Genomic DNA, 15000 nt, shown 5'->3' with positions numbered 1-15000 from the left:
CTAGGCTAGCCTACAACTTTAGCCAAAATGCTCTCTACTCATTCTCCACATACTGCACTATTCAGACACATGCTGAGGACAAGAGGCTTCACTCACTTACAACAATGGACTGTAGTGTAGTGTGCAAGGCTCTAAATGAACACCAGCTAACCAGCCAAATGCTGGTGAAGTTTCAGCTTGGCTGGTAGAATAGATCAAATTACTAGCCACTTTGACCCATTAGGGAGTGTGTATTTGGCTAGTAATATTAACAATATTAACATCCACAAGCCATTTTGGCTGGTGGATCAGTCGTATTGTAGTGTGCTAGGACAAAGCAAGACACTTACCAAAAAGCGCATTTTGTTTATTTGTTGTGTGCTACGAAGGGAGAGAAGCAACAGAGCTTAAAAGCCTAAACGCTTAATTTGTTTGCTATAATGTAGCTTGTATGGGGCAAAGCAAGGTAACACCAACGCCAAAAAATGCAGTCACTGTAGCGTGCTATGACTGAAAGGAGGACAGCGACAACAAAGTAACACCAAAGCAAGTGTTCTCCCACCCTCCACATACTGCAGTATGCTACCAAGGGAGCAAGATGGCTCCAAAGCCTAAAAGCTTCATTCACATTAGTAGTGTGCTACATAGGGGTCAAAGCATTGTAACACAAAAGCCAAAATCTTCACACATTTTCCAGATACTGCAGTAGAGTGCTATACACGAGGGAGATAAAGCAAGGCAGCTCCAAAGCCAAAAAGCTGCTATCGTCATTTCGTCACTGTAGTGCAGTATGTAATAAAGCAATGAAACAACTCACAACCTTTGTGTCCTCGTCAAACTCCCACCAGGACTGGATGGTACTGTTTGCAGCAAGAGAAACAGCAAGAATGGGATGAGTGTGCAACAGACTACACTCATACACACAGTGTTGTTTCAGCTCTCCATTCAGCTCTTCCGATCAATTTGGCGTTAAATCAAGCCCGTGTGTTGAACTTGCGATAAGAGAGTTGAACTTCACACTGTTTTAGTAGAGCATGTATGGCTTAACAGTGTCAATTAAATACCCAAAGAGTTTAATTTAACACTAAAATTGAATGGGACCATATATTCTGAGTATAGTGTTGAATAAACTGCATTTGAAGCTGCTTGTACAGAGACACACACACATAGTTTTATTCTATGTCCAGAACACTTCAGAAAACAACACATGCTGATTTGCAAATCATTCAAATACATTTCTCGTTCACATTCAAAAACCAACACATTTCACAGACACGCACACACACACGCACACACGTAAAAACACACACAAACAGGCAAACACACACACATTGCCTAAAATATTTAAACAGCACGAATCTGAAAGCTGAGGTTAGACCTTAGATTAGCGTCAGCTTAGCCTTCAACCCAAACAAGCACTCAAACTGAAAAAGCAACTCATCAAATTAAGAGACAGACTGTGTACAAGGAGCTGAACAGAACGCAGAGACAGCACTTACGAATGCCTTATTAGTATGTAAGTACATTGATGGAAGTTGTCTGTCTTCAATATGTAATGAAGCAAAGAGGTCATTTCAGAAACATTTCTTATTTTTGGGTGAGTGAGACAAGAAAGCTCTCGCACACTGTTTACATTTGCAACATTACATTTACATTTACTTGCGACGCTTCGGTCTATTGACCTTCTTCAAGCAATAATTTGACTGTTGAATTGCTTGAATAAGGTCAACAGTCGAAACGTTGCAAGTAAAGTTGCAAGTAAACGTTGCAAATGTGAACAGCATGCGGGAGCTCTCTTGTCTCTTAACCCATTTTGTCCTAAGCCCTTTTTGGGAAAGGGTGCCCTCTGCCTATTAAATACTAAATATCTCAGCCTCCGAAGCACGTACAAACATGAATTAAGTTGCATTTAAAAGCCAATACCCTCCTCTTGCATTATAATGTGTTCATTCAGCTCTAACATACCAACATATTTCATAAAAAAGGTCAAATCTTAAAATCCCAAATGCAGCGCATATGTGTTTCCAGGACACAATGGGTTAAGTTAGTGACCCAGGGGCTCCACTCTTACGCACCTGGCCAAAGGAAGTGTGCAATAATTATACAAAATAGAACTTTTTGGATGAGTAAAAGACTGAAAAAGAGGCCAAAAGAGTTCATAATACATTTCAATGACAGGATTTGGGGAATCCGTTTTGCTGGGAAATGAAAATCGAGCAGAAGTTTACGGATGACAAAGCCAGGCAACAGGAGTTTGTATGATAGCCTCGGGCAGTGGTTCCCAAGCTTTTTCTGCTGAGATCCCCTTTTGGACCCGAGATTATTTCCATGACCCACCCACATTAAATTTCCAAACGGAACATTATTTTGGCTGTTGCGTTTGGGAATTTATTGGGGGTGCGTCATGGAAATAATCTTTGCTGAATTTTAATGTCAAAAATCACAGGAAAAGTTAACACATTCATTCGAATCACATTCATACACAACATATAAATGGATACTGTTATCATTTTTTTGGAATGGTTATATTATATAAAAAATCCCCCCCCACTGTGAACCACTGGCCTAAGCTGTACCTGGGAATACGCCCTGGTCTCTCCTTTCGGGGGTTCTGCGGCTTGGGGAGGCGGAGAGGATTTAGGGTGGAATGTTGAGGAGCAACATCTACACCCCCTGAGGGATGTCAGTCAGTCTTAAAACCCTGGTGGGACAGGACGGGAGTCGGCCATTGTTTTAGTGTGTGTATGTGAGTGTTTGTGTGTGTTTGTGTGTGCTTAAGGGTGGAGGTTGAGGTTGGTTGTACAATATGGTGTAAATGCTGCTGTGTGTGTGTGTGTGTGTGTGTGTGTGGGGGGGGGGGTCAACTCGGAGATATCCTGGTTTGGAGCCAGGTTTTCCAGGATCTGGAGCCAGGTTTTCTAGGAAAGAAATTCAAACGTGTCTACTCTGCACCATCACTTGTTTGGCTTTACCAAGCATCAGAACACTACATATGTACTACAAGTAGGCTACATGAGATAGGAAACCTATCTAGATTTCAGTGTGCATGACTTACACGAGGACTATGATTTGATTTCGAGAGAGAGAGAGAGAGAGGGAGAGAGAGAGAAGGAAATATCTCATAGAACAGGCAATTAGGCCTACCATAACCTGAGAAAACGGCTGTTTGAATGACATCCCACAATCACTTCTTTTCTTTTCAAGCCAAACACTTACACAATGCCAAGCAATAAAAAACAAAGTGTCCATGCCAACAAGTGAGTCGTAGCGCACTAAAAAAAATCAAGTTGTGAGTTTCCCCAAACATAGCCTACCTCATGCTGTAGATACTCCCAGTAGACAAAAACAGCTTGCTAGACGTCTTAAAGCTTCAATGTGTTGGACGCAACATCCAAAATATCTCAGTACCATCCCGCTTACAGTCGACCAATGTCAGTTTAAACACGAACTGCTACTGCGTGTGAAGCCCACTACACAGAGAAAAGAGCCTCCTCCTATTTTCCCTTAAAAACATCTGACGCGGAGGGCGGCGTTAAAGTCCTTGCAGGTGAACCGAAAGTATGCAGTAGGTTGGCACGTACAGTGCATTTTTGGCGATTGGTCATCAGTTGACCGACATATTGTATGCGTACAGCTAACTATTCTGCCCATAGTAAGGTAGCCTAGTGATCTAGGTGTGCCTGCTAATAGCTGCAATGCAATCTGCTGTTATAAAAATACATTCACAGCTCAAAGATATATCAAAATTTGTCTGCAATACTCGTATGACTTACCCAAAACCATTTCAATTAATCTGTAATGATGGTTAACTTTTTGACTAGTCCCAGACCATGTGGAGCAGAAATATTTGTTTGGAACGGGGCGTGAGCAATAGAGCGTAACTGAAAGTATGTGTCAACTCAAATCTCAGCGCGCGACCAGGCTTTTCGTCTTCAGTCAATGGGTCATAGATTGGCAAGGTCATCGTGTTGTACGCTACACGGAAAGGCTACATATCAAAATGAAAGGACCAGTGATGCACATGACCTGCCCATTAAAAATATCCCATAGTAATAATCTTGACGGTCCCTTGCACAACCCTGTGAGGAAGCCAACAAGCAACATCGCAGTTCGTGACTGCGCACTGGACAAGAAACGCACATTTGGAAAGAACACCCATTAATGTGTATATTTTAAAATACACGCTAGAAACGGCACCCTCTGTGGTACCAAAGGGTAACAAACGCTCGTCTAATCGTATTCCACCGGCGATTGAGAGTATATGAGCCAACATAATAAACCAACACCACATAAACCCGTGCCACATCAGTGTGCTTTCTTCCCAAAAAGCTGCGTATATAGCCTCCTGTTTAGCGTAGCGTGCAAAAGTTACCTGACACAGAGATGGTTACCTATGAGACAATTTCATTCATCCTGGCCCCACATTTGTGCATGGTAATCTCAACCAGACGTCTCCGATCCATCCGTCTGTCTGAGCAGAGGAGACAACGCACTTGTGTATTTTACGCACGCTCCAAGAGATATCAGACTCCCACAGTAGGCACAGTATGACGTGTTGAGTTGAATGTTGAAACGTCGTGCATTCGAGTTCATTTACTGTACAATCCATGGGTGGTTGTGCAAATACATTGCTGCTGCAACAGTTTACCTAGTCTGTGAAATTGCAAGAACACGATAAATAATCAGAAATGTTATTCTATATTTTAGTGGTAATAGCCATGTTATGGAACATGCGACAGTAGCACAGCCCAACCCTTGCGAAAATGCAATATTGTCTTCACACACGTGATTTGAACTCCACAAAATAACACACTGTTTATCAGTGACATTATGGCAATATTTCCAAACCAACTCTCCTGAATTGACCCATGTTTAGTAGGCATTTCCCCATTCAGCCAAATCTTATGTTCTTCTTCCCTCTAGTGGCGGATGCCTGTAATCATGTTTGTGTGTTCATAGTTGGCCTACAGTTGACTGTTGAAAGTTACAGTGAATTACTTTAATAATTCAACATCATTGATACATATTGTAAGCATATTCTTAAAACTTGTCAAAAACGCGTAAAACTCTTCTGTGTTTTTTGTGACCTCCATCAGATGTCATCACCGTCAGGTTTTTTGGGTGATGGTGACAAAAACCCTCCAAATGCACCCCAGTGGCGACTAGAGTATTTTGGATCACAATTAGGCCTATTACTAATAGGCCTACGTCTGGTAATGTTTCATTAACCAGCACAACTGAGTAAAATATGGAACAAAATCTGACGTTGATGACATCTGACGGTGGGTGAAAAAAAACTACTCTTTTACATCTAATATGCATAGTTCGTTCACATTTGCCATTTTATTTTCGCTCTGTTTCTCAGGTGCTTCATACATCTTCTGAAAAAGTATAATTAACATTTATGTAGGACTGTTATAGGCATAATAATACTACTAAAACCCCAGACAGTGTTGACAGTTTATGGTTTGGACAGTACCAATGTCCAAACAAATTAACAAATTGAAGACAAAATAGTAAGCTAGGTGCTTATGTGATAGTGAAGTAGGCCTATGCAGTAGAGCTGAAGGTTTGAAAAGGGGTCCTAAGTAATGACAATGACATTGTGCATTCCTGAATTAATTGTCTTTTGTTAAAATATTGTGGTGACGAATAATGGACACATTTTGAACAATCAGAAAATAATAGAAAATATTGTTTTACACTCACTATGTGCATATCTGCCGAACCACTTCAATACATTCTTCTACGTCATGGTGATAGTACAGTTTTCAATTCCATCAGTGATTTTTTATTATTATTATTATTATTTTTTTTAGTCAATTGAAATTATGATGTCTGTCCATGGGAATCATCAAATAACTGTAGCCTACATTTGTGTAACAGACCCCTCGGTCATTACCTGGATTCATTTTGTTCATGAAAATGTAATTGATTTTCAACAGAATAAGCACTTGTTTTTGACAAACTTTCAAGAATCAGTGAATACTGAAATGATAGCAGTCTAAATAGCTGAATGTAAAGGTAAAGCAGTCTAAATAGCTGAATGTAAAGGTAAAGCAGTCTAAATAGCTGAATTGTAAAGATGATTTGAGCTGCACATAAAGACCAGTGTTCAGTGACATCACACCATCATATGCTCAAACCACTGAGCTGAATATCCCATTGGCTCAAACTCTCAAGTCTCCAGAAGCATTTACCCCTTCAGTCAATTCTAATGTTCTTGCTCCCTCTAGAGGCACATCCGTGTACAGTAGTCATGTTTGTGTGATGATCAAGAATAGCCTATGATTATACGATTCCCACTGTGTTTGTAACTGTTGTGTAGTCCTTGATCGCAATATCTTTTCTGGAATCAAACTGTGGTCTACCCAGCCATAATGTGACCTATAGGAAAACAATATGAAAGAAAGCTAAATCGCTGAATGTTTGAATAGAAAGCTTGCATCTCCTCTTCTTTACCTATAGTCACAAAAAATACATTTCTTCAAGCTCTGCTCTTATTGTAGGCCTATCTGTCCTTAATTGTTTTTTAATTGTCAGGAATGGGAAAAACAGTCTGTCCCATGTTATGTAAAAGAGTTACAATAGAGATTTATTTGGCATTCATGATAAAGAATAGTGCTGTAATAATGAAATGTTACGGGCAGGCCTACAGACAATAGCAAACAATGAGACAAGTTAGTATACTCTGCCTTTACAGTCTGTATCATCAACGTAGTTTTTTTATACTGCATAGTATTTTATGAGTTTAGTTAACCTACGGGAGGGGAACAGAAAAACTGACAGAAAGAAAGAAAGAAAGATTTGAATTTTAAAATTTTAACAAGAACAAATATCACATTTACAAACCCATACTACACAATCAAACCATGTAAAGAAAAAACAAACCTAAATCTTAGGTTTAAAAAAACCCAGAAAAAGTCAACTCCCCCCCTCTGACCAAGCAGAAAGAAAGAAAGAAAGAAAGAAAGAAAGAAAGAAAGAAAGAAAGAAAGAAAGAAAGAAAGAAAGAAAGAAAGAAAGAAAGATGATCAGGCTGTTTCCTCCTCCTGTCTTAGGGAGGAAGTGGCCTTATACTTAGTGGCAGCAATAGCGAGGCGAGCTGCACAAAGCCAGTTATGGCACCAAACTATCCAAGTCACATGCATGTTAGTCACACTTAGAGTCACACACATACACACTCAGATATATAGGTGCTGTAGGCAAAGCTATTTGACCAATACATCCTTTGTGAATACACGTAAACACATTGTTAAAATAACTCAGACATGAACAAAAGCATGCATACTGTACACATACACACACACACAGACACACAGACACACAGACACACAGACACACACACACACAGACACACAGACAGACACACACACACACACACACACACACACACACACACACACACACACACACACACACACACACACACACACACACACACACACACACAGGAACATGGCATGCGCACAACACAAGTAGACATTCGGACAGGAACCGATGAACAGGGGATTGTCTTCTCAAACAGATGACGTCTCTCAATGCACCAACATGGATTTTGACTACCAGAAGGTCAAAGGTTTGTAATTTTTCTCTTAATATCTTTACTTTTTATCCCAAAATGTTTTGTTTTTAGTTGATAAAAAAATGTGTATTGACTGGATAGTTGCTTCCATTTACTAAACTGTCATGATCCTCATCCTTACACTGCATTTCCCCTTAATGTGCTGTAAAGTAAAGTCATACATACAAGTTCATGTAGTATTTGTATGTCTACTTTGTACTTTCCAGCCAGTTGTGTGTTATGATAAGAAATGGCTTATCTAATAGGTGAACATCAGTGCAAAAAGTTATGCGAGAAGCAAAGTAACAAACTGCAGTGGCCCACATGAATTCGGAATAGTCACGACCACTCCTCACATACTCTTTGCTTGTGTATTTGTGTACTAAGGGCATGCTATAAGATTGGATCAGTATTTCTAAATACAAAGTAAAATGTCCAGTGTTAATTCAATAGGTCTATATAAAGAGTCAAATGTATTCATCGCATTGGTCATACTCTCTAAGTCTAAATAATGTATTTCACATGGTGTATTGTATATTTGTTAAATGTGGTTATGTGCTGAAATTAATCTTTGTGTCATGTACAAGTGCCACTGCCATTTGCCTACGGTTTTCTGTCAAATATATCAAACATTGTGAATGTCAAGAGGATGTAGCCTTCAACCACAGACAAAAAAGTGTGCTGGCTGTATTTCCGTGCTGTTGTGCATTTTGCCTTCTCGTAGGCCTTCTGCTCAACCTAAACTTACCCAATGCCATAGTTAAAAACAGATGAACTTCCTCACGGAAGGATCCATAAAAGCACTAAAATAAGATGATACACATCCAGTCAAATGGAAGTTACGCTTGTAGCATCACAGAATTAGCAGAACAGCTTCTACGCTACAATCTACAGGATCTTTGTGCTACCCTTTCGCCCCTGAAACAGTAGGCCTACAATTCTGTACCCCACAGCACAGATCAACACACTGTATCTCAGAAGGAAACATACATTAGTATTTAAAAGTGTATACGGTAATTATGCAAAAAAAGGTACTGCCAGAGCAACATGCTGCATTACAGGAGTACTTCCATTTCTCTGTGTGCATAAAGCTCACTGTGACTTCACAATAAATGTTGTGTTAACTCAACACTTAGAGAGTAAGACCAACTACGTAAGTGTTAATGAACTGAATGATGATGGCCATACTATGACCAAAACATCTTTGCCTTTTTTAAATGAATCAAGTATGATTTAGTGCTTTTAATTATATTCGAAGAATGCCTTGGATACCTCATCATCAGTTCATTATCATTTCTATCACCAAAGAGCACCTACACTTCAAGACTAACACTGCAGCCCTCCAAACCTTTTCTTTTGTTATATGAGTCATAATTTGACTCTTTATGTGTTGAATTAACACTGCAAAATGTACTGTGTGCTCAGTGGTTTTCGCACCATGTTGTTGTGTAGGCTGCTGCTAAGGAAAACAGAGGAACTGTTTTAATTCGTTGTGCTGAAACACAAAAACCAAAGAAAACCAAGACCATGTGAACGGCATATTTATTGAGGAGAAATGAATGCATGTATATTTCTTTTAGTATTTGATACATGCATGATATATAGAGTGCACTAGTACAGTACATAATATAATATAAGTAACGCTTTGAATATAATGGCAATGTGCCAGAATGAGCCAAAATGGTTCTTCACATGTTCTTCATGTCTGTTGTGTAGGCCTATCTATGGATTTGTATAAAGTTTAAACAAGCTGCAGTTGGTATACATCTTTGTTGTGTGCGCAATCTATGTACATTGAATCTACATAAATATATAGAGGCAGGATTAATAGTTTCGTCTTGATACATTTGTGTTGCACATATTTTACCCAAATGCTGTAATTTATGGCCACTGTTCTTTCAGTGAGCAGTATAGTATGTTAATTGTGTGAGAAAAAAATAGATTCTGGACAATTGTTCTGAAAGTTTCAAACATTTTCAGTTCTGATATACTTTTTGTTTGCCAGATACCTTAAAAGGAGATAGAAACATGCGAAATAAACAAAGTGATACTCTGTCCTCTTTTCAGTTCCTACCATGACCGTGACCACTCACTTTTCCCACAGCAAAAGAGGCTGAGTTGAGCTTGGTATTGTCTACTGTATGTACAAGACAGTAGGCTATTGTCATAAAAAGGTAGTGTTGAAATGTACACAGTAAATTGTGCAGTGTTGCTTCAACACTATTCTGAGCTCAATGCAGTATAAGATATATTGTCTCATTCAATATAGAGCAAAATTCAACTTGTTGAATGAATACTGCAAAATCAACCAATTGTGTTTTGCATGTGTTAATTCAACACTTGTAGCAGGCCTATTGAAGTTGGCACTGTTGTAGAGCATAAACAGTAAGCGCAAATGTATACTTTACACATACAGTGTTGAATTAGCGCAGCAAAATTCATGGTGTGTAGAGGCTGTATTGGGATGTGTTCCAGTCCAAAGGCTGTAGTGGCTATGTGTTAATGCAGGGTTGTGGGATCTCAGTCATGCATTGGCTGGGTAATTTTTTTCATAAACCTGACATGCAGATGTTGTGTAGTGATATAGCCTACCGATTGTTTTCAAATGTCAGTGCTGTGTTTTGATGTACAGGCTATATTTAAATGTCAATGTTGTGATGTCAATGGTGTGATGTACAGGTTGTGTTCATGTCAATGCTGTGTTGTGATGTGTACCTGTTGCCTTCAAATGTCTAGTAAGTTCTTGAGGCTGAGGTTGTCTACTCTGTCTGCTCTGGTCATGCTGTGGCTGTAGTCTTTTTTCTTCTTGAAAGGCTGTGCGCCTGTTTTCAAAAACTGTTATCATGCATGTGCAGTAGAACTAGTGTGGCGATGGACACATTTCTTTGTTGGCGGTCTGCATAGGCTACTGAAAAACTATGCTTCCAAGGGCAAAACACAAAATGATGTGCATGTGCATCCATTTCTAACTTGTTTGTGGTGAAAGACCAACTGCTTTATACATCTGAGAGCCTGCAGGCCGTCTCATATGCTGCATTGTTTGATGAAGCTGTTAAAAAACATGGCACCCCAGTTCTGAAATCCTGATTTGCAATGGATCTATTATTTAATGTAAGGTTCATTTTAGCCTGGCCTTGCTTGACGTAAACACTCTGCGTCAAAGACAATTTCCTTGCATGTTACGAATGAAATTAGTACGAGGGTATGGTCCAGGCCAGGTTAATGTAACTGCAGTCCACATAATTATTTATTTTACTGCAGGCTATTTTTTTCCATGTTTGGGTCGTGTTTGTACACCATAGGTCTAAGGTTGTCCACCTCAGGACTAGAGGGTGCTTCCTCTATATGGGTGGTGTTGTCTGTTCCCCTATTCAAAGACATTGTTTTCACACTGTATGTGGATGCCTTGTTATACGGACAGTTATGGTTGTGTTCTTGGGTAGACTGTTCTAGTGTCTGATTTTCTAGCAGTCCTGTCCAGCAGATTCTATACTGTGACGGCAGTGTTCTCCAATACATTCTGTATTGTAACTTTAGTGTTCTCCAATAGATTATGTATCATAACTTTCCATTACATTACACTTAGCTGACATTTTTGTCCAAAGTGACTTGCAGTTATTACACGGTATTGGTTATAGTCCATGGAGTAATGTGGGGTTAGGTGCCTCGCTGAAGGGCACTTCAGCCATGGATGGTATATGGGATTCGAATCTGCAATCTTCCAATTCTAAAACTTAACCTTTAGGCTACAGCTGCCAATACACTTCACTGTTGTCCGATAGAATGTAGCTCCAGTGATCTCCGATAGATTCTATGTTGTAGTGTTCTCCAATAGATTATGTGTTTATGTACAATATGCTGCAGCATTCTCCTGTAGGACATGTGGTCTCTGTTCTTATACAGTCTTTTGCCTCTTTTCCATTGCCGTTTTTCCTGGTAGGCCTACAGCTCGACACAGCGTGACTCGGCCGCCACTTTGTGCTTTTCGAATAGGCACGACACAGCTCAATCGTAAGAAAAAAAGCAGAGTTGCGCTGTCGAGCTGTAGGCCTACCAGAAAAAAAGGCATTTGTGTTCTGATGTCGTCATGACTGCATTCTTGTAACAGATGCTGAAGACAAACAGAGAGAGGAGCGAGTGAGGGCACTGCCCATCCCAGCGATGCAGCCCGTGCCAGCGGGCACTCAAGACCTATCCACCGCCCGCAAGCCCCCGATCAAGCCTCGCCGCAGCATCAAGTGCCGCCCAGGGGCCCAACAGGAAACAGGGCCACCATCGAACCCAGCGGTCAGTCAGACAGGAAGTGAGGTGAGAGGAGTCATCACTAGTCCAGTCGCAATTAAATAAGCTCTATTGAGAGCAAATCTCATTGCTATCAATGTCATTGCTCATCACTATTGTCATATATGTCTGTTCTTACAAAAATGCAGAATTGAGTCCAATTACATTGTATTGAACCTATCAGCAGTCTGTCCTCAACCAATCATGTGCTTAGGGGAACCAAAACAGGACAGGAAGTGCTCTCTGCAAAGGTGGGGTTTCACATCTTTGGTAATCAGATTACGACACAACATGTTCTAACTGAAAACTATTCTTTTTTCACCTTTCAATAACTGAAAATTCTGATAACTGTCAGTAAAATGATTCAATGACCAAGAAGTCACAGAAGAACATCGTACTATTTTAAAGTAAAACAAAAAGCATTAATTCAACAAAAAAAAAAACAATTTAATTGGCTTGAGGAAGATCTGCATTCACCAGTTCACGATAGCTTTTCCATGACAGACTAAATGAAAATGCATTAAAGCTTTACAAAATATGTTTTCTGTGTGTTCAACTGTTCAGTCTAACTTTTCCATGCAACAACAAACATAACAACTTGCAAGTACTTTAAAGCCTTTTGTGCATTGTCTCTTTGTTCTTCGGAGGTGAGTGTGGTTCTTGTGCAAGTAGGCTCCTAACCTTTAGAAACAGGAAGTCAAAGTGGATTTCCTTGTAGGAGAGCAAACTGAAAAATGCAGTGTGACATATTAACAGTCTCACTTACGCACTGTGTACACACACTCTCTCCTCCTTCGTTCCTAGTGAAACACACACACACACGCACACACGCACACGCACACGCACGCACGCAACGCACACACACACACACACACACACACACACACACACACGCACGTTTGCACATGCATGTGTATACATTTGCAAACAACAACACATGTACACTCATTAACACTGCAATCATAAACAAAGATGTACCTTCTCCTCATGCAGGATACTAGCAGTGCTCTGCGGTGTGTGGTACTGTATGCTTATGTGTGTATTTTTATCCTCTGCCTTGGCCTCATTCTAAACCGCTACCATTCAAACCACCAGCAGCACTCTTTTTGCCGTTGGTCTCTGTCTCCAAATGTCAGAGTGACATGTATGTAATCTCCCCATCTTCCTGACTTCCTCTCTCTGCATGCCTCCATCTCTACTTTACTTTCTACCACCTGTATCCCTCGCTCATCTCCTTTGTCTTGGCTTTGTCTCCTTTTCCACTCTGTGTGTGTGTGTGTGTGTATGTGTGTGTGTCTGTATTGTGTATGTGTCTATTGGTATGTCAATTTACTGTATTATATATTATACTGTACTGTACTGTACTGTACTGTACTGTATATTATATTATATTATATTATATTATATTATATCATGAGAACAGAGTTTGAGCTTTCAGTCGAGAATCTCGTGTCAATCCCATTTTTTCATGTCCTTTCAACAAAAGGCACACACTATTGTATTACATTATGTGTGTGTTGTGTGGACTGTAGCCTACTGTATGTGTCCCTCTCTCATAGGTGGTGGCAAAGCTCTTGTCCCCTGTGCTGTTATTGTATTATATTATATTATATTATATTATATTATATTATATTATTGTTACACTTTAGCCAGAGCACTAACGCAGGAGACAGAGAGATCAAGTTCAATCAGAGGGTTTTATTAATTCCACAGGGTTACACAGGTGAGTAATAAGGCAAACTTAGAAATCTTCTTTTCAGGTCTTTAGAGCAAACACAGGATGAAGGTAAGTAACGTAAAGATTCTCTTTTCTTTTCTTCTTTTTCTTAGGAATCAAAACACAAAAGTCTTTCAAAGTCCAAACAAACAAAAAGGGGTAATCTTACGACCACTGTGTTTTTTTCTCAGCAAAGTTCAAGGCAGGAATTCTCAGAGGCAGAGCAGCAAGGGTTCAGAGTGTCTGCAAGGAATGTTCATGACCGAGCACCGGAGAGCAAATGACAAGGACTTAAATGGAGACTTCACAATGGACTGGAAGAGTTTGATGAGCTGCAGGTGATTCCCCTGATCACCTGCCACGGGGTCTCCCAGGGTGCTTGGCAGGGGCATGAGCCAGCATGGACGGCTGGGGTTTCCCAGGCCGATTGCCAGGGGCTGATGCAGGCTGGCGACATCTCCTGGCAGGTTGGGGCATGGCAGGTCGGGGCATGACAATTATATTATATTATATTATATTATATATTCGTGTGTATGTGTCTCTCTCCCAGGTAGTGGCTAAGCGCTTGTCCCCTGCATTGATGCTGGGTCCCTCCGGGCCACTTGAGGCACTGTCCCCGTCCCTGCGTGCCCACACCCTGCTCTGGTTCCACCGCAGCCAACTGCCGCGCCTGCAGACCGAGGGCCAGCCCCTGCCGCAATGGCTGCACGGCTTTGCCACCCGCAGGTACAGTATGTCCCATAACACAGTGTTATACGAGGTACTTACTGAAACATGTTTGTCACAGTGGCAGCTTTTTGCATCACTGTGCAATGCAAAAGGGGTATCTTTGCCTTCAGCATCACTATAATGCGACACAAAGGGGGTAACCTTTGGCGTCATATATTGTGGCCTGGACAAAGTGACATACAGTATACAAACGAGTTGGATGTGAGACTGTGTGTAGTCTCGTTGCACACTGATTGCATGTTACAGTAAAAACTCAAAGACTGACCTGCAGTATGCTGTTGCTTTGTAATAAAAACAACTGAAGTTTTTTTCTGACACCTGTGAAATACAACGAAGAACAACAGAAATATACAAGTTCTCGGCTCAAAGGCTTAGTCAGAGACAATGTTTCTATTTGTTATTGGCCCCACAGTAGTAGGCTACTGCATGTATGGCTCTTGGCTTGTGCACACACGGACACACACACACACACACACACACACACACACACACATACACACACACACACACACACACCCTGTCATGGTCGCCTTTCAACACATTCAACTTTCACACACACACACTTTCAAAACGGGTGCAGGCATCAAGACATTAGTTCAAGACTCCCTGAGAAAGGGCCGAGGTGAGGTGGCCCAAAACATCAATAAGTGCCAAACGGCTTAGGCATGTACTGCTATGCCAGTGACCCGGTTTTGACACCCCCCCCATTTATTTCTCCATTACTGTCCTC

The 15000-nt window shown here is 40.7% G+C and overlaps 2 protein-coding genes across 5 annotated transcripts in view; one reads left to right on the top strand and one right to left on the bottom strand.

The window, feature by feature from the left end:
- si:dkey-240h12.4 (death-associated protein kinase 2) overlaps positions 1–4448 on the bottom strand; it is a 40330-nt gene extending 35882 nt beyond the window's left edge. The window contains exons 1-2 of one of the 4 annotated variants that reach the window (XM_063185226.1): positions 3294–3444; positions 800–839 (exon numbers count right to left, since the gene is read on the bottom strand). In XM_063185226.1, the coding sequence (XP_063041296.1) occupies positions 800–839; positions 3294–3298 (45 nt within the window). In that variant the 5' untranslated portion in view covers positions 3299–3444. Of the gene's footprint in view, positions 1–799; positions 840–3293; positions 3445–4351 lie in introns of those variants that run through there. The other 3 variants (XM_063185229.1, XM_063185230.1, XM_063185228.1) reach the window with 3 other exon arrangements.
- Positions 4449–7480: 3032 nt separating this feature from the next.
- Positions 7481–15000, top strand: part of si:ch73-109i22.2 (SH2 domain-containing protein 2A) — a 16159-nt gene continuing 8639 nt past the window's right edge. The window contains exons 1-3 of the mRNA XM_063185222.1: positions 7481–7558; positions 11652–11851; positions 14092–14267. Of these exons, the coding sequence (XP_063041292.1) occupies positions 7531–7558; positions 11652–11851; positions 14092–14267 (404 nt within the window). The 5' untranslated portion in view covers positions 7481–7530. The remainder of the gene's footprint in view (positions 7559–11651; positions 11852–14091; positions 14268–15000) is intronic.

The sequence above is a fragment of the Engraulis encrasicolus genome, chromosome 20 (genome assembly GCF_034702125.1).
Source record: "Engraulis encrasicolus isolate BLACKSEA-1 chromosome 20, IST_EnEncr_1.0, whole genome shotgun sequence".
Taxonomy (NCBI): domain Eukaryota; kingdom Metazoa; phylum Chordata; class Actinopteri; order Clupeiformes; family Engraulidae; genus Engraulis; species Engraulis encrasicolus.
Note: the sequence above shows the minus strand (reverse complement) of the source record. Positions and strands in the feature narration are given on the sequence as shown.